Consider the following 23,793-nt stretch of genomic DNA (forward strand, 5'->3'; position numbering starts at 1 on the left):
CCAACCTAAGAGATAGCTGTTTAAATATGACATTGCTTGTTTATGTAAGGTAATTGAAGGCTGGCTCGTGCATGCACTTCCACTAGTGTATTGATGTGTTAAGCTTGAAATGTAGGCTGTGTTTCTTTGTTCTTGACCTTCCTTGTCTTGTGACTCTCCGCGGTGGTGTAGTGGTTATGGTGCTTGACTGCTGACTCTGAGGTCACAGGATCGAATCCCAGTTGCTGCAGACACATTTAGATGGAGGTGAAATGCTAGAGGCCCGTTTTCTTAGATTTAGATGCACGTTAAAGAACCCCAAGCGGTCAAAATTTCCGGATCCCTCCACTACGACGTCCCTCATAATCATATCGTGGTTTTGGGATGTAAAACCCAGACAATTATTATTATGACTCTCGGTGGGCATTTAAAATTGCTGTAACGCAACAAAAGATTAGACTATGACCTTCTGGCTAACGATGTACTATGATCAAGTAAGCTCTGAGTGAAACAGCACCCTGTCTATATATATACAAGTTTTGCGGTGTCTTGATGCAGCAACAGATCCGGACATCATCTCAAAGTCGACCTGCAGCATGCTGGACTCTGGGGTGCTGGATGAGGAAGCCCACCACAGTGGCGACCTGAAGATGGCGTCGGCGACGAAACTGGACAGCGGCTACATTGAGCCGTCCTCGTCGGCGTTGTTGCTTGAGGAGGACTGCGAGACGCAGCTGCTGGGCCGCAAGCTCAGCGTACGGGAGATGTATGCACAGGACGACGACGGTGACACGTAAGTTTGTAATTTGTCATTCTGTGGTGATATGCTAATGAAGGCCATGTGTTCGGTGTGACCTACCTGTTTTTTGAGTTGAGGTTGTAAGTGGCTCTAAGTTTTTAGTGTTAAGTTTCTAATCCTTGCAGAGAGAGCTAGCTCTGTATGAAAGATGATTCACACTGTAGTGTAATCATTTCTCTATGTAGTTTTGTTTTTTAGTACCTCCAACAAGCTGGAACATGAATTTTGATATGAATATGTTAAATTTGTTCAGTGCAGATTTTTGTTATGGTTAAGATATATGCTGAGATTTAAATTGTACTAGATATTCACAGTATCAATGTAACAAAGAGTTAAAGAAACGGATTTTGCAAAAATATTATCATGCGCATTTGTTTCAAACAAACGCGTTGTTCCCACTGCGGAGCAGTTCTCTTGGACAGTCGCTGCCGGGTCTCAGGACCACAGCACATTGCTATTCGGAATGATGTTGCATAGCTGAAAACCTGTGTTGGAGACTCCCAGCCTTAAAAGAAAATCAAGGTTAAAAAGCACATTGCTAGCCATTTTACTGCTTCTAATGACAGTACATCGCAACTAAAGTTTCTTAAAATTTGCGCCATCTCAGAATTTGTGCAGACTGGCTTTAGTAGCTCATATTTCAGCCAAGTGATGTGCGAGGTTGCTGGTTTGATTCCCAGTCATGGGTCTCGTATTCCAGCAGGTGCAGAATGCAGGAATGATCGTCTACTATGCTTTAGGCGCACTTCTAAAGAACTTACTGTGTTAGAATGAATCTTCAGCCGTTTACTGTTGTTTTCTTATTAACCACATTGCTGTTCTGGGTTGTTAAAAGTATAATTTAGCCTGGTTTAGTTAGTATTGAGATCTCGTTTATCAGTTCCTTCTTTCATCAGTTGTTTCTTCACGCTGAGCTACCTTCTTCTTCGTGTTGTGAAGGAGAGGGTAATTTTATCGTTGCGTGAGACAGCAAAATTTGTCCCCTATTCCCCGCCGCTTTGTACCTCTCAAGCGGTGGTAAAACCAGGGGCAAGACAACGTGTGTGTATCTTTCACTCTCACAAACTGCACCTGTAGAACCTTGCTTCAGAAACTTGTACCCAGGGGTGCTAAACTTGTTCCAAGTGTTATGTGCTTGAGGCCCGTGCGCTTAGATTTAGGTGCACGTTAAGGGGGGACGCGGCTTTCGTATTGCGAAAAATGGCAAAAAAATCGATTTTCTGAAAATCAAATTTTCAGTTTCTGGAACCCTTTTTCTATCTGATTCCAAAATATCTAAACTGAAAACCACCCAGAAGTGCTTCGAGAACTTTGTTTTGCCCTCCGAGGTGGCGCAAATTATTGTGGAAATTGCAAAAAAACAGCGATTTTCAAAAAAATTGTAGCTCCGCGATGACGCGACCGCGAACCAACTTTTTGGGCTTGTCGGAAAGGGCATTTCTCCGTGCTCAAATTCCCCGCTTCAGCGCGCTCCTCCATTCAGAAAGAAGCGCACAAAAAGCAAACACTTGAGAGTCGTTCCGAGGCCTCCGATTGGCCGCGTCCGCCATGTTGCCCCAGCTCGCCTCGCCATTGGTCCGATGCTCGCTCCGGGAGATCGTCGTCTGCGCGTCGCGAGTTCACGGCTGTCGAGAATCGCGCTACTTCGTGACACGTTCGCAATAGTTCTGTGTTTACGGCTCGACGATCACTTAAAATATAATTACGCTTTAGTTTGGAGCTGAAAGAGGAAGTTCGATCTGATTACGATGGTGCGCCGCGCTCCTAGCGAACATCGCAAACGTGCGTGTCGGACCGACTCTAGCGTTGACTTCAGCGTCGGATTCGCGGTTAGATGTTGTTTATCAGCACTTCTGACATCGTGACGAAGGCGATCGCGGGACGACTCTTTGTACTCACGGCCACGCATTACGCACTTTGAAGCAACGGCCACCACGGCCTGCGCACCTACTGCTCGGAGTCGTCACTAGGCCTAACTCCGCTCACGGCGCCGTTTGGCGAGACGAACCTCGAACTTTGCGGGCAACTACAACGCGCTAGCGTGCTCGCGGCTATGTGCTTCTTCGCAAGCGAAGAAGCACATCGCTCGCCGGCACTTCGGAACCGCGGATGGGTATTTTACGCATCGGCAGTGAACTCGACAGCCAAGCTCGATCGTCAGACCCCACGGCCACGGACTGCTCGGAGCAGCGGTAGCAATTTCGCGCGTCGGCACCCGAAAATGCGATACAAAGTATACTGCGCGCAGATTTTTCGTCATCGTAGCTTTGCATTCGCGCATCGTCACCGAACGCCGTCACCAAGCGCATCACGCGCCGGCTCCACGGACCCCGCGGCTGAGCACTTCGCGGTCAGAGTGCTATCAATAAGCACTAGTGATGTAATTTAGACGTGCTTGGAGCCGTGCTTGGTATCGCCGCAGGCGTTTATGGATGTTCTGAAACAATGAAAGCCTCGTAGACTAGCGTGGCCGCGGTCGGCCGAATGATAATACGTTTCATACGCGGGAGTGGCAAAAGACCGTGTAGGAAGCAGGGGGACGAATTTTTATCTGCCCGACTCGCGTCATTGAATAAGCTGCTCAAAAATCCCTGTGCCACTAATGTCTTGGCCATAACTGTTTGCTATTTGGAACGAAGGCATCGGCTATCATGGTGTGAGCCATTTTCTGTCACAACAAACCTTTCTCTTTATAAAAATTATTCTATGATTAATTGTAATCAATAAGCAAGACTTAATTATGCTAATGACAGCATAAATACAATAAATATGTGTAATTATTTCAGTATATAACCTTATTAGATTGCAATATTTTCTTTTCTGTCATGTCTGTCACACCACTCCTTCATACAGAGAACTTGGTTTGAAATCCATACTGGTTTTTTTTAGATAAAAAAAAAAAAAAGAAGAAGGTCGTGAAAAAAGAACAAAGGCACACTGCAGATAGGCCACATGTCCAAGAAGTGAAACATCATAAAAAAAACCAAAGATCACAATCTTTAGGTGTTTTAGAGAAGGCCAAACTTTAAACACCGTTTTCTCAATACTGTTTTTTTGGCATCTTGCTCAGCTTGTGGAGCAGATATCTTGGCAACTACTACACAGATTTTGATTCCGTTTTTTCTTTTTCAATCCTTGAAGTCTTGTTGACAGGATGACATTATTCTTTACCTTGCTTAGGGCCTAGTTTTTTTTTGTAATTGATAATTAGTGCATGAGAAGTTCTGATGCAATACATGAAGCTGATGGGGATGTTATTTGTAAAAAAACTAAAAGCAATAGACAATTTTTAATAATGTCATCCTGTGTAGAGCTCTTTTGAGTAAAGATCAAAACCACTTGGACCTTCCTGGCATGTTTTGTTACAATGCTAGGCTTTTCACCAGCAGACTATGTCATCAGATCATGTAACATAGTGTAATTTGAAAACTACTCGAGATATCACAATGAAACTTTATATATAGCTATTCGAGGCACTCTTCAGTATGCCTGCCAAATTTCATTACTCTAGGTCAACAAACAAAAAAGTTTTTTTCGATCGCCACCTCCCCCCTTAAAGAACACCAGGCACTCAGAATTTCCGGAGCCCTCCAGTACAATGTTTCTCATAATCGTATGGTGGTTTTGGGGCGTAGACCCCAGATATTATTTTTACCAAGTGTTACGTGCCTATTCCTGTACCATACATACGCACGTGCAATGCCTTTATTAGATGGAACATGCAACCTGTGATCCAGGGCAACCATGTATCATGCAGTCATTGCAATTTGGGATAAGTCTGACAGATGCTATAGTGGCAACTAAGGGTGTTGTCTCAAACTTTTCTTTACTTGACTCCAGCCACGACTAGCCATTTGTAGTTGTAGTTGGAAGTCACAAGCAGGCGACTTATAGAGCAGGCCACACACTCCCATGTTCCCTTTCATAAAGGTTGTGTTCACAGTACTGTGCTCCTTACGCCATTAGCTATGTAACAGTGAACATTGTACTATAACGCCGTTATATCATAAGTGATGTAGCAGTGTAGAAAAAGTTTGCTGTATATCATTGTGTGTATTCTAGGTAATGCATAATGCCAACACAATGTCAGCATGCAACGCGCATAGTGTCGAATTATGGCGATATTGAGTAAGGGGCCCTTGAAGCTCAATGTGTGGTTATCTACACTTCTGTTTGATGCGTTCCTCAAAGTTGCTGAGAAAGTGATAAATTTATCTTTACGATTCCAATTTATTTGTGACAGGCTGTTGCACATCGCTGTCGTGAAAGGCTGGACGAGACTGCTTGTGCGCGTAATCCGTGAAACGCCGCATCCGGATCTCCTAGACATCCCAAATGACTATGGACAGGTCAGTGGGCGTGGTGTTTTCAGCATCTGGCGTGTGTAATGCATTCTAGGTTTACCCATCTTAAAATGTGATCTAGTATACATGATAGAACGTAGGTAAATGGAAATCTGTGAAACAGAATTGTTGCTGGAACATTTGAATTGATTGACTAATTTGATTGGTCTTGTGATTAGGTGTTACCACTATGTGCATATCTCTCAGTTAACGGAACTCCCATTAAATGGAGCATATTATTCTGATTCCTTCATGTTTTGCTTAAGGATATTCTAAGTGGAAAAATGAAACTTTGACCTTCATTCCTCTTCTAACGACGCACAGTCACACCCAGTATGAGTTGCAACATGATGGCCATGGTCAAAGCACCAACAATGCACGTTGGCATCGACATCGAAAAAAATTGGAGACGTTAACACTTTCACTACTGGTATTTGAAAACATATTTCACGTTTGCCCGTGTTACGATGTAGGCTTGGGGCTCCTTCAGTCATGGCCACCAGATTGTAACTCATACTGTCCACCACTGTACCATGATGGCAAAATTAATGACAGTAGAGAGATCAAAGAACAGTTTCGTGGGGCTGATTTAATTATTTGTTTCAATTCAGTATCTCTAACTTACGTATTCGACCTTCTTTACCTTTTTTTTCCCATCCAACAGACGGCACTGCATGTGGCCGCTCTATGCAGCCGACACCATGAGGCTCGCTTGCTTGTTGTTGCCGGGGCAACGGTGGATGCAAGGGACGATGCCGGCCAGACACCACTGCACATTGCCTGCAGACGCGGTGACTGCAGAGTGGCCAGCGACCTGCTTGCCGACGTCACCGAGGTGAGCTGAAATCAGGCTGTCACTGAATGGACAGCGAAATTATTATAGATGCGAGTTGGGCTAGTTGGTACGAATTGACTTCAGACATAACTCATGTGCGCAAAAAGAACAAGGTGAAGGAGAACAGACCAGACCTGGCGCTAAACTTAACGGAGGATTTTCTCACGGAAAAAACATACAGTTCACAGGATGTGCGGAAAGCTGCGCAACAGGGGGAAAAGAAATTCACTCTAGAAACACCCCCTATAGTCACAACTTACCTTTTAAACTTCTCAGCCTACACATGCCACATCTAACTAAGCAGTTCAATCTGCAGATTTCTTTCTAGGTATGTGAATTTTTTTTTATTAGTGCGAGCCAATACAGCGGAGCACGACTCCAGACTGTCCTGAACCCTTTCACTGGAACTTAAGTGGTCCTTGAAACGGTTTCTCAATATATTTCAGTGGCTACAAATAGAGTAAATCGCTTGTATCAGTGGGGTTATGGCCGAGTGACAGGGCTAGCCTTCTGTGATAGCGTCAGGTGTCGTTTGTTATGGATGTCAGCCAAGCATCGGCATGCAGTCTATCTGTGTTGACTTCACAGAGCTGGCCTCGAGAGTTGTCGCCCACTATATGGTAGTGCAGTGATTCCACTCCTGCGCCAACTGCGCCAAAGTGCGCCAAATTGTATTTGCTGCGCCATCCTGATAATATCGACGAAATTTGCGCCAAACTGCGCCAAAGTCTCGGGTTTGGGGGCGTCTGTCACCGGCAATCGCACCGCCGGCGCGTCAGAACATGTGCAGCTCGATCTTGGGGCTGCCAATAAAGTCGCAATCATGGATCAAGAATTATTCCGCTGAATAAATAGCGCTCGCGCGTGCGTTCCGAGTAAGCCCCGATACCATGCACGGTGCCGACGCAGCTTCTGTTCTGCAAGTCGGCTCGACAGCGAAACGCGCTCTCCGCAGAGGCTCGTGACGTCTAGGCCTATCGGTAGCGAGAAAGTGCGACGGCGATTCATCGGCGGACGTCGTCTGTTCCAGAAACGCTGCTGATAGCTCGTTTCAAGCGTCGCACGGCACGTAAGGAAAGCAATGTTCAGCAATAACTACATGAGTGCTGCTAAAATGTCTGTCACTTCTGTTTCCGGACATCGTGGAATGAAATATGGGATCGCTCGCAGTAGATATCTGGGACAATATCGAATTTTCCTTGCTTCGCGTTTATGGAAGAGCACGCGAACGGTGGAAACGCGTTGACACTTTTCCTCAGATATACTTTATCCATGGATCTTCATCCAGAACAGCTTTTTCATAATTCCTTCCGCCAGCACGTCCGAGTTTGTAATCACTCTGCGGTAAATACCCCCTAAAAGGCCCTGCCCTTTCGAGCTCACGTGCTAGGGTTCCAAATCGAATTTTTTGCTTGCTTTTTTTAAAATGTCATCTCATTAGTAAAATCACATCTCCTGGTCGGAGCAGCCGCAAATGCGCAGCTGTCAGTAGCGGGCCCGTCGCTGATGGCCCACAGTGAAGCGGCTACGCCATGCTAAACGTCCGCCCCTCGCTTTCGGGGATCAATAGCTAACGGTTAAAAAAACTAAGTTTCGCTTAAGAGCGAAGAAATGAATGCGATACCAAAAAATTGTATTGTGAAATGAAGTAAGACTAGCAGCTAACTCTTTTGGATCCGATCTCGCGTAACTCAACAAAACGCTGGTTTAAAGGAATATGGCCCCTCCAGGAACCGAAGCTTTTTCTTGCTCTGAGTTTTCTAAACGCGAAGTAAGCGTTGAGAGCACAGCAAGTTTACGAGCCGTCTCCTGATGCCTCGAGATAGCGCGCGCGCAAGCGACTGCGCCCTTCGAACGATGCGGTCCCCCCCCCCCCCTTCCGCTCCCCTGGCGTCCCTTCATGCTCCTTACGAAAGACGGGCGGGGCGTTTCCTCTCTGTTTGATGAGCAATCGACGGCAGGCCCGCACGCGGGAAGATGTTATCTCATGCGCTGTCTGTGCGGCGGAGACAGACGGCCGGCTAGTTTAATCTCCGCTTCAGCCGCGTTCATCGCCAGCGCTCGCGAGCTTTTACCCGCGGCTAGAATGCGCGTGGTGAAGTTATTAATTTGGACTTTATACGGAAAGTTACGGCAACGGCGACGGCAAAAATCCGCCGAGAGTGTCCATATAATTGCTATCGCAAGGGTCAATGTACGGGGCAGATTTTGCGCCCCCCTCTTAGCGCCCCCCCTGCCCCCCCCCCCCCCCCCCCCCGTGCGCACGCCTATGCTCCTGAGATGATTTTTTCCATGAGATTTGCAATGAATCGAAATATTTGTAGCCTTCATAAGAGCCCCATAATAATACTCAGGTGCTTGAATGTTAATGCAATATGCTTCTGTATTGCACTCCAGGATATAAAATTCGCTGCTCCAAAGTGCTCCCAGATGCAAAATTATCTGCTCCAAAGTGCTCCAAGATGAAAATTTTGCTGCTCCAAAGTGCTCCAAAACGGAAATTTCGCTGCTCCAAAAATTGCTCCATATCAGAAGTCCTCGGTAGCATCACTGGGTAGTGGTTTTGCTTCGTTCATCATGTCCTGTCCACTCTTTGGCGTTTTATCGTAATCTGCTCTAATCGGAGCATTTCACGCTGAGCTGCCATCTTCTTTGATTTTATAAAGGAGGGGGCAATTTCTTCTTGTGCGTGAGACAGCAGCATTTGTCCTCTATTCCCCGCTGCTCGCTTCCTTTGGGCAGCGGTAAAACCAGGGGCAAGACACTCTTTCGTTTGCTGCTTGCCTACATTTTTCTTTACGTTTCTTGAAAGCCTGACTATATCTCATACACTGGGCTTGACAGCTGGAAGTTCCTACAAATGTGCGTGAAAGAGCAAAAGCCGAAGTAGCGTTCTTGACTTGCATAGTAAAGTTTCGGGGGTGGATAGCACAGCAAATGAAATGTTTTTTATTGGCTATGTAACAGCACTAATTTGCAACATTTGATAGTTTTTGTAATAAGAACATTACTCATTATGGCAGAAAAGCAAAGTGACCAAGTTGTGCTGGGTACATGTGTGTGCAAGCTGTGACAATGCCTTGAAATTAATATAACATTTCTGCCGTTAGGCTTTGTTGCATAAATATTGCTTAGTGTACCCTCATTAGAGAATAGCAAACACCTTAGTGTATCGGCACGTGTTAAAGGCACCATTACACGGCGATTTAGTAGAGTATGCATGTATCCTTTTTATTTTTTCTCGACTTCAATGCCTTGGCTTTCAAGTGCATGACAGACAAAGAGGTGAATTTCATTCATGTTCCTGAAACTTTCACTGATCAGCAACTCCTCTGTCAGTTCCCTCATGCCTTGTAACAATTAGATGCATGGTCATCATCGGTCTCTGGCTTTTTCTTCTCCCTGTCTCTCTTGTGACGGGCCCCTCGTGCTCTCCTCGCCTTCAGGAGGAGACTGACTTCTTGCAGACCCGTTACGGCTTGCGCCCGGGCTGTCGCGACTCCACCCGCTCAGCCGCGTTGGTGTCCCAGCGGACTCTGACGGGCGACACGGCGCTCCACCTGGCGGTCAGCTCCGGCTCGCTGGACCTCGTCGAGCTGCTGTTGCGACATGTGCCGGACCCCAACGTTCGGGTAAGCGAGTCTGAAGGCATTTTGAACTGGGCAATCCGTAGCAGGATTTCTTGTTCCACGGAGGCGAATTCATTTTACACCGGTCAGTCGGGAGCGGGTTCGCGTGTTTCACTGGTCATTTCTGAGCAACTCACTCCGCGCCGGATCACTCCTACTTGCTCCACCGCCAGGCCGCGGATTCCTCAGAGCCGTGGCATTTTTGCTTTGCACGCCAGGACTGAATCACGCCTAGCTGCCCTCGTTTTCCTATTATGAGGCGAGGGCCGTTCCCAAGCGTGAGACATCATCCACCTCGTGTCAACTCTGCAGCTGCGCGCATCACTGCCGCACGTCTGCGATAGCCAGGCACGAGACATTGCCCTGCCGTGTATTATCTGGGCCGTAATGGAGTGTTCACATCGAAAGTAGAGCAGCCAAGCAGTGGCAACCATTCTGCGAAGTGGACAAAAGCATGCAGTAAACTATTGAGTGAGGCCAATAAATCCCGCTCCCGTTATTTCTCCGTGCTGCTTCCCACTTTGCAGAATCCAATCATGACGCGTACAAAAGGCATCCGCCCAGTCTCACTGATGAGCTCAATTTTCTGCTGCGCTTTTTATCAACAGACTTAAGAACTGCACTGTGCTATACGACAAGCCACACGGTGAGATGGGCAACTGTTTCGCCACATTCTAACTGATCTGATCATCCTGCGCAAATGCCTAGCAGGTGGGAGCATGAGAACAGTTTATGTTGTTTTTGTTTTTGAAAGTGCCTCAAAGGGGCAGCAATTCACAAAAGCACAAGGTGCACTGCCTCTGTTGACAGTCGGGCAGTCTAGTTGCGTGCAACAAAGATGAGTATTATTTTCAGACCCGGTACAAGGTAGACTTAAAGGCCAACTCCGGCGATTTTTTTACCATGTCAAAGTAATGGTGCTTTTACGTTCCTGAGACGCTCCTGTTACGGGCCCGATAGCAGAAATACTCGGCAGATTGGAGAAAAATTTTAAATAAGCAAAAAAGCGCAACACCGAAACCGAAACCCAAACGAGTGTACTGTCTACGTATGACGTAGACGTTATTACGAACGAACCGGAAATCGTGCAAGGCATGCCGGTCACGCCGGCGCGGAGTATGAAAACTGTGACAGCCGAGACGACTAGCGAAGCGCCGGCCAAACTAACGCCGTCTGTCGCCTTGTGCACAGCAGACGCTCGCTGTAGCGGCCTAAGCGCCGAAGTTAGCGGTGCCCTCGGCTGCGTCACTTCCGCCGCCTTGCCAATACTGACGTCACAGACGCAATGTTGCCAATAATTGTGGGAAGCCAGGAGGGCGTTTGCAGACAATCTTTAAAATTTATTTGCAAACAATCTGCGCATGTCTCAAGCCTGTAATTTGGCATAAATGATGGAAACGTGCAAAGGAACGTACCCAGCGAATTTCACTGAGATCCATCGACCTTGAAAAATCGCCGGAGTTGGCCTTTAAAGGGGTCCTGTAACACTTTTGCAAGTAATCATTGAATAGCTTCATTAAAAGAGCTTATTGCCACACGAATGGACTGCCGCAAAAATTTTTGAAATCCATCGACGTATGAACAGAGTTACAGTGGCTTGTCGCACGCTTCAAGCGCTTCCTCCCTTCTTTCGTAATAGCGAGCGCGCTGAAAGCTACGCAGGGAGGGGGATGACAAAGGGCAGGAAAGTGTGCCCCTTCGTCAGCGTGCGTCATGACCTTGAGCTCTTTTTTTTTTTTTTTCTTTGAACGCGCAGCTTACTTTCAGTGTGATCGCGGGCGCGTGCACATTACTGCATCCCACAGCAGCCACGGTAACTATGCAGACCTTCATGCTCAAATTAGCCAATGGCCGTGGACTTAGGGTTTATGGCATCATTTTCAAGAGAAGAGGTAACGATTTTTAGCTGACTTTGAGAATTAAGTGTAAATTCCAAGCTGCGTGCCGCGCTGTAATGTTTGGCTCGCGTGTTCTCAGGAGCCTCGACTGCCAATCGGTCGCACTTCCTGACTACGCTGAAAAAGTGTTGCAGGGCCCCATTAACGCAGCTTCCTACACTTGCTGCCTCACTGCAGTGAAAATTCACCCACCTGCCTTGTTGCTCTACCTTCAGTGTGAACCTGTTTTGCTTATACTTCAGGTTTTGCTCTCCAGTCTAGTTTGTTACACTACCACTGTTTAACTGCAGAACAAAAAAATTTGAAGAACTTAATACGAAGCTAAAGCAATATGTTTTGATCTGCCGAAACAGGAGCGGTACTGTGGTGCCACCCCACTGCACTTGGCCTGTCGGCTGGGCCGGCCGGACCTGGCCGACGTGCTGCTTCGGTCTGGCCGTGTCGACGTCAATGCCACCGACTACGGCCGCAGGACAGCACTGCGCCACCTGTGGGATGCGCAGCGGCAGAACCCGCGCAGCAAGGACCTGTTACGCCTGGTACTGTTGCTGCGAGACCACGGTGGCACGCCCATTGTTGACCCAGGCTCCGAGGACGAGGACGACTCTGAGGAGGACAGCTCTGATGGTTATGATGAGTCTGAGGTGAGGAAATCTTTCTTTGGAGCAGCCTGTGCATTGCGTATATTCCTTCGCGACTCACTTGTGCCTTTTCTGCCAGGGGCAGTAAAGAGGCAATGAACACTGAGCTAATGGTAAATTAAACATTCTTGTTACCTAAAGGTCTTGTATATTACTTTTGGGTGAAATATTTTGCTACACATGATTACTTTGGTGAAGGCAGTGTCGTGTTAACCCTCTATTGCATAGCGTCCCATATTTGGCACATACCGATTAACATTTTTTAATGAGGGCGCAAGAGACCCAGTTGAAAATGTGACACTGCCAGAGTAATTCCCATAGTTATGCGCACTTAACATAAAAAAAGTGCTGCCATCCATGGAGCAGTAAGAAAAACAGACGTGAAATGGATTTCACAGTGCACGTGCAAGTTCGGCATGCGAACAACAGCGATTGCGATTTTTTTATCGCATCCTTTTTTTCGCTGCAGAAGCATGAAAAAATTATTCTGGGATATCTCGTGACCTAAAAAATTCATGCTCTTTATTACTTTTCTCAATTTCTTTTGCCACTACGGTATACAGCTGGAAACCGGTATGTGCCATATTTGGCACAGTATGAATATCAGTGACGAAATGCGCAATATGCTGCCATCTCTGTTGTGCTCCACAATACAAATATAAGTAAAGCACAGCCTCTGAGATCGTGTAGCACAGCTCTGTTGTGCAGGATTTAGGTTGTGGTGGTGGGTATTTAGCTTCTTCACAAAAGTCTGAGGTGCCAGCAACAGTACCTGGCAATTTTTTTGTTATAATATTGGCGTGGATACATGAAAAATTATGTGAGTTCCGACCAGTTCAAGTCGATATTTAGCTTTTTCGATTTCCTCGGCAATTGACGCTCCCAACTGCAAATCAGTGGTTGGTAATTCGAGCAGGAAAGTATGACAAGGTGGCAACATCGAACAGACAAACGTGTAAGCGGCCATCTTGTACATAGATATCGCCGATCAGATGCACTAAGTGAAATCTTCAATTATGCCTCCAACACAGGAAGCAAAGCTTTGCTTCATTCCACTCATGACCTTAAAAAAATCTCAATCAGTGATATTTTGTTTTTCAGCCATGGCAGCAATATCGCTCGCCCATCTGCATGGTGTGCCATATTTGGCACAAACCAGTATCTTCATTATTACAGTCACAATAAATCTGAAAATTCTTGCGCATGGTCTTCTTCGTCTATCTTATCAGAAAAGGCAAGAAAATAATTTTTCAAATGACTTTATCGTAATTCATGCAATAGAGGGTTAAGACGCTCAACATGGGGTGTTTAGGCAGGAATTTCGAAATATTTTTATGTTGTGGGGGAATGCTTGCCGTCGGCAAATAACTGCTGGGTGTAATTTGAGTGGGTAATATAAGTCGCTCCATGAAGAAATATGATATGCTAACTGTGCAATAATTAGGTCATTATGTTGTAATTGCTATAAAATACACTATAATTTATTCTGACATTTACGCTCACTTTAAATTGAGTCTCAAGAACCCTGGCATCCAGTTCTGCAAATTTCACTCATTTATGCATGGTCAATCATAATGTGTGTCACGATGGGATAAGGTGAACATGTGGAGTAGCCTGTATGCTTCTGACCAAGGCTGCTTGTGCTCACACAAAGCATTCTTGCTTCATCAGTGCGAGTTTTAATCCAGCGACACTTCTTACATTTCAGGATGAGGAAGATGGAGTTCGGGCCAACACTGTCAACAGTAGGCTGTCGCCGCATGCCTATCCCCGCGTGAACAACGTCGGTGCCTCATAGCAGAACCCTCAAGGCAAATCATTCCCACGTTCACACACTTTCCCATCATGTTAACCCCGTCACAGCCTGCATCATCGTTGGAACCTTCGAGCGTTTGTCGACAAGATCGGTTTTAAGTTGACCGCGCATTCTTTTCACCACCGTCATCTAATTCCACGGTGTTCTCGATTCTCTCTATACATCCGGTGTGGCTTGTATGCAGGCACTCATCGTGTCGATTGTGCGAGTTAAACTTAAGACTGATTCTGTTGTTCGTGTACGGTAATTTGCGTTCAGGTGCTTTGTGTTAGTCATAGCTCACTGTTGAATAAGACCAGTGTTGTACTGAAACATTATGAGGACCGCAAGAGATGTTGAAAACTAGCACAGTAGTGTTGGCTTCATTATTTCGGTTGTTTTGGCACTGTGTGTACATTTATGGAGGGTATCTATTTGTGTCACTGTTCCGTGATGCCTTTGTTCACACAGTTGCTCCTTGTGCCGTCTTGTAACCATTATACCTTGTCAGAGGAGCGGTGTCTCAGGTTCACTTATGCTCGAAAACTTGCCACCCATGACATGATCCACCCAGACTACCCAGTCATTCTGATATGGAGATTTGTAGTTAATTGTCTGCGTTAGAAGAAAAATTTTACCAGGTGCTTATTATGCACAATTGCTTATTTGATATATTAGTGACAGTCACTAAGCAGGGGTTTGTTATTCATATTCACTTATGCACGACTGTCAAAATATACACCAGTTAGTGCCAGCTGTTTGAAAGCTGTTTCATCACTTCATTCACAATGGCTTTCCCGTAATGGTGATGTGTGGGGGCACAACGGCAGCATAATTGATGACCCAATAGATTTGTGATGGACTGTGGTGAGGCAGAGTTGTGGTTTGTAGAGTGACGGTGCTTTTAAGTGGTAATGTGGCATAACCGTTGTTGGTGATACTACAAATGGTAATTGATGTGGCAAAATCCTAATTTGCTATGTGAAGGAATCGTATCACTTGTGACTTCACAGTTGATGAATTGGTCACGTGACGGAGTCACGGACTGCTGTGTGAACAGGGGCCAGTACTACTTGTGCACTGAAAACTGTCATTCTTATCCTGCGTGAAGTGAACCGGCGGGTGTTTTCTTTACATCTCGATGGTTTGCAGTGGCTAGGATGTGGCCCTTTGTTTCCATATTGCATCAGAGCGACATTGGCCATACGCAGTGCGTGTGCATATACGTGTATATAGATATTAGTGACCGGGGGACCATTATTCCTCTTCTTTTCTTGTAGGGTTTTGTCGGGAGTATAATTTATTAGTGTGTTGTTGAAAACTGTAAAAGGTTGAGTTCTGTTTTGCACGTTTCTCATCATGTACAATTTAAATGGGAGGTATGGTTACGTGTGCCAGAGGTGACGTGTGTTTAGGCATTGGTTGAGAGGGTCGCATGCTTGCGATACAAACCTGCCAGTAGCAGGCTTTTCTTAATTACACTTAGTGTCTGTGCTTCATGTAAAATAAGAATGTGCTGTGCAAGAACAGACATGCTAAACTTGTGTGGACCGTATGAAATGCATTGAGCCAGCAATGGTAAGGAAAAGCGAAGTAGTCTATATGGAACTTTAGTGCAGTGGTGTTGGGAAGGGCCTCCTAATTGTAGAAACACATAAAACTTGAGACCTGCAGTGCTTTTATTAGGTGTATTCAGATCAGCTATGTATGCATCTTCAAGATTCTGCCCCGTATATTCTGCTGCTGACACAACTTTCAGTAGTTCGAACATTCTAATGAACCTGGATTTCTTTGTACTCTTAGGCTAAGTTCAGAATTGTAGTGTAGAAATCTTTTCGGGCACAGCTCATTTTATTTTAAGCAGCTGCCTTTGCCTGCGATTGACATTAGTTGGAACTCTTAACACATGTGCCCTTCGATCCCATGCTGTTTGTTCCAAGTTTCACTTGAGAGAGCTGTACTGCAATGTTTGAAGTCCGAAAGAAAGAAAAACATAGCATATGTTTCACTGTGAAAGTGGAGAGATTTGTCTATAACGATTCATGCTTTTCTATTATATTTGCATCAGCGTGAGCCCAGTTTTTCTAATTCATCACATTCCACGTGCAGTCAGTTTTGAAAGTTCTTGTCGTGTAGTATGCATGGGTGGTTCCTTTCTTTCTGGCACATGTGGAAATTGCTAAGTACTTCTATATGCCATGCGTAGGTGCTTGCAAAACGTGTACGAGTGATTGAGCTACGTTTTCACGTTTGTGGATGTTGTGAATGTACTCCTCTGTCGTGTAGATGCGCCGAATGTGTGTGATGTTAGTCGTTCGAGCACGTTTGGACATTGTTACGAACATTTTTTTTCCAGTGTGTGGACTTGCAGATGCGTGTGTGGCTGAATGTTCTGGATTTGTGGTAGACGGGGTAGGAACCTCACGTGGGCACGTTCACGGCGCTTTAGTGACATCTGTTATGATGTCATTTGTCGTCCTTTTGCACCGTTAAAATGAACACATTGCTATGCCTTACATGGTGCGACTCTACAGGTGTCTCTGTTGTACCAAAAGTGTTGACACCTCCCTTAATGCCCTCGCATTGTTCCCATAACGTTCAAGCAACGTCTGCAACTGAACGTTGCAGCAACGTTGCATCAGTAGTTGGGGCTACTAGGTCGTTGTACAGTGAAGTTTTTCTCACAGTGGAATCATGGAAAGGCTAATAACAGTAGCAGCGTGAGCAGCACTAGTTAATATTAGATTTTGCGGCAGCTAGTGATGTGGCACAAGCAATTTTTTTTGCGCTGGATACAGCTGGTGTCAGCGTCTTCAAGCCTTTTCAGTTGATAAGGTGGTCCAGACTTCTTTTTCTACATGTAATGGTAATGATTGAAAATGTTTGCTTCATCTCACTTCTAGTACTCAGTGTAATGCTTGTGGTGCATTACATCGCCAGCTGTCTCATTACCAGTGAAACCTTTTATGTCATTGAACTGAAATCTATTACTTTTTTTTTGTTGTACAAACATTGCTGCGTTATAGCTTTTCCAAGTTCTGTTGTTCTCTTGTACACAAGCTTTATTGTGTAAAAAGAAAAAATATATTGATGTTACTGTGGTTATGAGCTTGTGCTGTCCACTAGGCATTGCACTGTTACTGTAAAATAACTACATGTAATATATTGCAACTACTACTACTATACTGTCTTTTTCTCTGCTCTGAGTGAAAGTATTGCATGACATGGTTCATGTGTTGCGAGAATGTGCGTATGGTTTTTACGACTATCTCTTGTTTCTTTGTTTTTCTGAAGGCAGCCGTTCATGATGAGTCAAGTGGCAGGCATAATTTTTTCGCATATATGCAAGATTTCCAAAAATTGGCACATGCACAGGTGTGTGCAATAGCTTGTATCGTTACTGCACAGTTTGTGTTTGGGTCAAGAAATTTTTGTGCCCATACAATAATTGGTATTAATGCCTAAAATTCCTGTATTCTCAAGGTTTCAAACAGAATGAAGCACCATACTTTCCTTGGTGGTCAATGTTATGTAGGTCTCCACTCTTCCAAAGCCCCAATGTTGCATTTAGACACAAATTTCCATGAATAAGTACCGTATTTACTCGAATCTAAGCCGATGTTTTTTTTTTTTTTTTCGAAAAAACGATGTGTGAAAGTGGGGGGATAGGCTTAGATTCGAGTACAGTGATTAAGTTGTTTTTTTTTTTTTTCTGGCCTTGCAAATATCGGGGGTCGGCTTAGAATCGGGGCCGGCCTAGATTCGAGTAAATACGGTAAATCACTCTATTAGCATACACTGGGCTGGTAACTGCTTTGTGAGAAATCTGGCAAAGTATTGTTAGTTTTATACATGGCACTTTGTTCAACACAGCCATGCAATTGACATTTTATCATTCACTCCTATAGTTAAGTTGTTGTGCTGAATTATACTGCTTATGATGACATGAATTTCACTTTTCGTTGTCAATGTGCCACAACATCCTTATAGATCTAATGTTCCTTCAACAAAAAAGTCGAAATCGGTTGAGAATACCTGTTTGCACATAAACATTTGTGGTTAGATTTGCAAAGCAAAAGTTTTTGAACATCAACCTTTGACCTAAAAACAAACATCTTTTTTCTTCTAATCACCTGATTGTTGTCCTATCACTCTTTTCTTGCTTCACTTGCAACGTCGACGCTGCCTTCAGAAAATGACAAAGAAACCGAGCCTAACATTTTACTACTCTTACTTACTCTTTTTTTTTTTTCTTATCCTTGACTCGTGTGTGCCTGTGACATCTGTATCTTTATTTTTTTACAAAAACATGAGGGAGTGCGGAGAAACGCGAGAAAAAAAATAATTCTGCGTCGCACTTCCTTCGAAGACGGAACGACACTGCCTGGATTTCCTGAAAAAAAGGAACAACGCTAAAATAAATATACCGAATCAACTCTTGCCAGTTGAGGTTTATAACCAGCAGCGACTGCCGAGAAGAAAATGTACATAGCCTCGTCACGGACGAGAAGAAACGATTTTAACGCAGAGTTTAATGAAAATATCGAAGGCGCGCGCTTGTGGCCATCGCTCGGGCCGCTTTTCAAGGAACAGTCGACCCTCACTGCTTTCGGGGCATGCCTGCTGTTTTTATCGAAGGAAATTTGCGTTAGAGACACTGTTTTTTAAAAGTTGTCATTGCAGTGTCATCATAACTTTGTGTTGATTGGAACTTGCTCAGGTTTGAGAAACCTAAAGGGGCGTCAAACATTTGTCGTTTTTGGACACTTGCACTGGAGCCGTTCTTTCTGCCACAGATTCCGCCAGCATTGAACAAAATCTTGTCATATGCTGTACGGTCGTGTTTCGTTTTATTATTTTTAACCAGATATGTTCGTACCTCACGTATGTAGAACTGAACTGTTACAAGTATGCTTTTTTTTTTTACTACATGCCGCTACAGTGCACCAGAAATTACATGAGCAAGTAACTGTTGCTCTATGCTCAATAAGTAATAACAACAGTTTTCTCATAGAGTCTGCATAGAAATGTTTATGCATTTAAAGGGACACTAAAGAGAAAAATGGATTTTTCTCATATTGGTAAATTACTCTTTCACATTTCCAAAAACACCATGCTTGCCGACAGAAAACCCACAAAAAGAAAATGCGGGTGGCAATGCCACCTTGAAATTTCCGCATGAAACACTGCGACATATTTTGACGGCATCTACTAGGTCCTTCGTAGTTCCAAACCAGTAAAAGTGAAGCACGCTGTCCTTTGAGGGGGCCATAGACTTGACTTGCCAAGTTTCAGGCAATTTCGTTTTCACTGTCGCCAGAATGCAAAAAATTACGCTTTGGAATCGGTGACATCATGTGCGGAGATTCCTTTGCGAGATTTAAAAACGAGGCTTTGACCTTGATTTTCTCCTCTATTAGTGAGCCCTTGATGTTGAAATCAGTCAGAGCACACTTGATAAATCTAAACCGATTCATTGTTTCCCTTTAGTGTCCATTTAAAATTGTCTCGGATATGATTACTAGCAATATTATTAGCGACGTATGAAATTATATTTACATAAGTGGCAAATGGTATTTGTGGTGACAAGATACTTCCTCCATTCAAGTGTCCAGTTAATGCTTGGCAAATGTAATGTGATTAGATTGAGTGTAATTGTATGTTTGACACTTGTGCATGTGCTATTTCAGGGTGCTCGGTATTAATGTTTAATGTTCTAAAACTTTACATTAAACCTTGTGTCTGTATGTTAGGATAGTTCTACCGGCACGGCGTTTTTGCAGAAAGGTTGCTTGCGGAAGTTGCCCCGAAGAATGAAGGACGACTGTTCTGTAGCATAAAACAAAAATAATCGAGGCAATCTCGCTGTGTCTTTACGACGCGAGGGTCTTCGAGAAAAAAAAAAGACTTGTGAAAAAGAGATCTATATTCTGTACACAATGTGTTTTCTTGAAACAAAAAAAAATGTTGATTGTGACGCGAGCATTTTCTTTCGTGGTATCTTCAGTGATCATTTAAGAATGTTGAGCTTTCGATGTTGAAGTTGCAAATTTCACCGGCCGTAGCATCAGCTCGTGAAATTAGCAAATTGTACAGAGTTTTTGTGCGAAGCAACTGTTACTCTCCCTGCTCTAGGCATGCCCGTATTGTTGCTAGTACCTGTAAGCGATTCATACTGCTAGCTTTTTTTATATGTTTCGATGCTTTGTATTTTCTGATGGCACAACTCAGTAATGATTTATAGTAATGATAGCATATGACGGACAGATCCTTCATTTCACAGTTTGTCCTACAGTTGGACTGCTGCTGCCTGGTTTACTTCGTTCATTTCCTGTAATCTTTGAACAACATCCTGGGACTCTCTTGACAGCTTCATAACTCGTGTGCTTACCTTAACTTTAGGTCATAAGACCGCAGCACTCAGTAATTAAAGTTTGACTTCTTGAGTTGCTAGCGAAAAGAATCGTTCTCCAGTTAGGCTGACTGTAAACTGATCACTTGTTACAGCACGGCTATGCCAAATTGGAAAACTTCTAAAAGTTGTGTGCAGTCGTGAAGTTCACGCAAAGCGTTTTTTTTTTTCGTCTAAGAGATCTGGCCGAGCAGTGTTCTTACATCAGCTGCAGTGTGTAATATTGTTACTACTTCGTGACACACTGCAGCATTTCCAACAGTTCTGGTACGTGAAACTTATTCTTTCTGAAAAACATTTTGATTATATTAGTCATTGCAGTTAAATGCTGTCAGTTAGGTTGCTACTGAGTACTGCTGTTTAATGCCCGTCTGTAACCATCTCTAGCAAATGCTGTTGCCAGCGCAAAACATTTTGCTGCAGTTTGTTAAAAAGAAACTGCTTTTTGCATTGTTCGCCAGTGTTATCAAAATCATCTGGCAGGAACTCCCAGTAGTGATACCAGACATTGGTGCGCGTGAAGAAACGCAATGTTCAGTTGTGCAGTGGTCTCTTTTTGAGTGCTGTGCTTGTTGAAATTATTGCTTCCGCAGCAGAACTTCTTTCGCGAAGCGGTACTGTCGATTCATGATTTGTGAAATGTATACGCAACTGTGTCAAACGGTGTCCCGCGCTGTGCAAGTTTGAAATGCTAAAAGAAATTCTGGCTACGGATTGTTTCGCGAGGAAATTTTCACAATGGTGGTGCTTTTCTTGCCGCAGTCGTACATTCGAACCTCCTTAGAACTAAAACTGAACACAGTTTCCTATGTCTGATAATTATTATGAGCATATATATTCATGTCAATGTCGATTGAATATTGTGCATTCCTTTTTGTTATATCGGATAGTGTTAAAGCTGTGTTCATTATACGGAGGTTCAAGTACCGTGAAAAAAAAAAGGATTTCGTTCACCGCATGTCACGAATGATGTCTGTGTCACATGTCACTAGCTATGTAAATAGGCCTGGGCTCCGTGTACATTGGCAACTTTACATGTGTGTGTGCATGTGGTCTTCGTGAAAGACCAAGTCGTGTGAGAAAAAAAAAGCCCGGTTGTTCTCGGGATTGTTAAAAATTTTTATGCACAGTGTCTGCATTGTTACGAAAGGTCATTGGAATGCTTGCGTGGAAGCACAAAAAAATATGTTACTGTGTTTTATGTGGAGACTTTAAAGCATACATACCAGTTGGTGTTAAGTCCTTGTGCAACTGTCTTTTCACTACTTTTTTATTGAATATTAGGTAACGAGGAAGGTTATCTCCGGGGCCTGCTCCTGTATCCCTCTTCAAAAACGTGTGTTATGCAGAAATGATGTCATTAGCGTATACTTTGAAGTGCAATACAAGAGATTCATCTGTCAAAGAAAACAAAATCTTGAACAACTACAGCAGTATGTTTCTTGAAAACCACGTTATTTAGAGCTTTAAAGCGAATGGGATCACTACCTTTCGTTCGCGTTGCATGTACAACAGGTCATCTGCTGTAGTGGCTTAAGGCATTGCTTCTCAAGAGTAAGATGGGAGCAAAATGTGAAAATGGCCATGCACTTAGATTTAGGTATGTGTTGAAGAACCCCGGGTGGTCAAAATTTAACGGGAATGGGTTTGCCAATTGCCCCGATAGCATTTTTGCATTTTTTTCACGTAACTTGAATGGAGAGGATACAGCCTGAAGCTTGTTCTTAAAAAATTCCCTCTTAGCTCTTGCATGTGAAATCTGCTTAATGCGATTTTGATGCTTCCATTTTTCGTTTATTGAAGAGTGCATAGGAGTTGCTGGATTCTTTGCTGCAGTGTAGCTGGTTGCTTCTTAAGCGAGATGGTCATAGTCATTTCAGCATTTTCGCTTAAATGTGTTCAAGTTTTACAGATCGTTAGGAGTGCAAGTGATACTAAAGAGTCAACACAAAACTGAAGAATCGTACAAAAAGAAAGAAAAGCTGTCTCGTGCGGTACCTGAGCTAGCTTTTTAGGGTGTATTTAAATGAAGTTGGTATATATGACCGTGTTACGAGTAAACGAGAAGCAATGCTTATGAAAATCTTTGTACATAATGATAGAAAAGAGTTCACTTTTACTTTTGTGTTTATATAGTATGGATATGTAGTGTCAGTGTATGCAAAGTTTTTGTTTCCTTTAGGTTCACACGTGTAGAAATTGCAGCCTTGTACATCTGCAGCTCTGTTGAGGGATGTCGGCCCTGTATGGTAATTTGTGGCTTGTATTAAACCAGTTTTCACCTGTAAAAGTGTGAGAGTGCTTTCTTTTTGTCTTGGTGGTTGCATGAACATGTTGTAGACCTACACGTCATCTTAAGTCTGTGGAGAAAATGTCATGGTGTAGCAGTGAATTGTAAAGAGGTGATACTGCACACTATGAGGAAAATGGCAACCAAGAGGAAGACTGTGAACGAGATATTAGCATCCAGTTTGCTACCTTGTGCAGGGGGAGGGAATAGGTATTGGAAACGGTACAGAGAGAGAGAGAGAGAGACAAAAGCACACACAAAAAAAGAAAAGTAAAACACAGAGGAACCTAGGACATTCTAATTACAGTTGTTCAGAAAGGTCGGTGCATTGCAAGAAGTGCAGTAGTGCTTGCATGGCGATCTGCAACATCATGCCCTGTCGATGGTGTAGGATTCTTTCCTCCGACAGGTCAGTTGTTGAGCATGTTGCAAAGGGATAGTCTCTGTGCACTGTACTGCGGGTTGTCGCAAAAAAATTTTCTGAGGCATTTTCTGTGAAGGTGAATAACCAGCGAAGCTGTGTAGCACATGGTTTTTAGAGTGAAGCTATAGGCTAGCCTGTGTGGTAGTAGTGATAGTAGTAGTAGTAGTAGTAGTAGTAGTAGTAGTAGTAGCACTAGTCGGCAAAAAACTCCTAGCGGGTAGGGTATTCACCGAGCCAGGAGGTAGCGCGATCTTGCTTTGGCCAATCAAAGCGCGCGCATTTCAAATCAGCGAATTCATGACGTCACGTGATCTCGCTAGCCAGTCGTATACACCTTTTCATAGACGGCTCCCCGGGCGCCGCCATAATCCTCTGGGCTGCGCTAAATAGGCGTGACCCCCCCAAAAATGCACTGCCGAGGCTGTGACGTCAGCCTTTGTACTCCCTCGCGCAGCCCGGCATGGCAGCGTTTTTAAATGCGAATGCATTTCTTAGTCGGGCTATTTCAGGCGTCCGGCGTTGTCCGCGCGCCTCCGCTCTCACTCTCTCTCGCATAGCAACATCTGCGGGCGCGCGCGCTTATCCCAACTCCACCACGTTGCTTATCCTCGCCCCTAGCAAACGGAGAAGGTTGTGCGGGCGGAGTAGCGGAGAGTGAGTGGAGAAGAGGAGCGCGCTCTGGCGTGTGAGGGCGCTCGCATCGCGGGAGCTCGGCGGAGCTCCCGCGTGTGTGGAGAGAGAGTAGGTG

At 44.4% G+C, this 23,793-nt stretch overlaps 1 protein-coding gene across 2 annotated transcripts in view; it reads left to right on the plus strand.

Annotated features, from left to right (window-relative positions):
- Positions 1 to 22,621, plus strand: part of LOC119401458 (NF-kappa-B inhibitor alpha) — a 25,436-nt gene extending 2,815 nt beyond the window's left edge. The window contains exons 2-7 of one of the 2 annotated variants that reach the window (XM_037668283.2): positions 538 to 772; positions 5,022 to 5,127; positions 5,786 to 5,956; positions 9,403 to 9,588; positions 11,837 to 12,127; positions 13,833 to 22,621. In XM_037668283.2, coding sequence (XP_037524211.1) covers positions 538 to 772; positions 5,022 to 5,127; positions 5,786 to 5,956; positions 9,403 to 9,588; positions 11,837 to 12,127; positions 13,833 to 13,922 — 1,079 coding nt within the window. In that variant the 3' untranslated portion in view covers positions 13,923 to 22,621. The remainder of the gene's footprint in view (positions 1 to 537; positions 773 to 5,021; positions 5,128 to 5,785; positions 5,957 to 9,402; positions 9,589 to 11,836; positions 12,128 to 13,832) is intronic. The other variant, XM_037668284.2, reaches the window with a different exon arrangement.
- The last annotated feature ends 1,172 nt before the right edge of the window (positions 22,622 to 23,793 follow it).

The sequence above is a fragment of the Rhipicephalus sanguineus genome, chromosome 8, assembly GCF_013339695.2.
Source record: "Rhipicephalus sanguineus isolate Rsan-2018 chromosome 8, BIME_Rsan_1.4, whole genome shotgun sequence".
NCBI classification, from domain to species: Eukaryota; Metazoa; Arthropoda; class Arachnida; order Ixodida; family Ixodidae; genus Rhipicephalus; species Rhipicephalus sanguineus.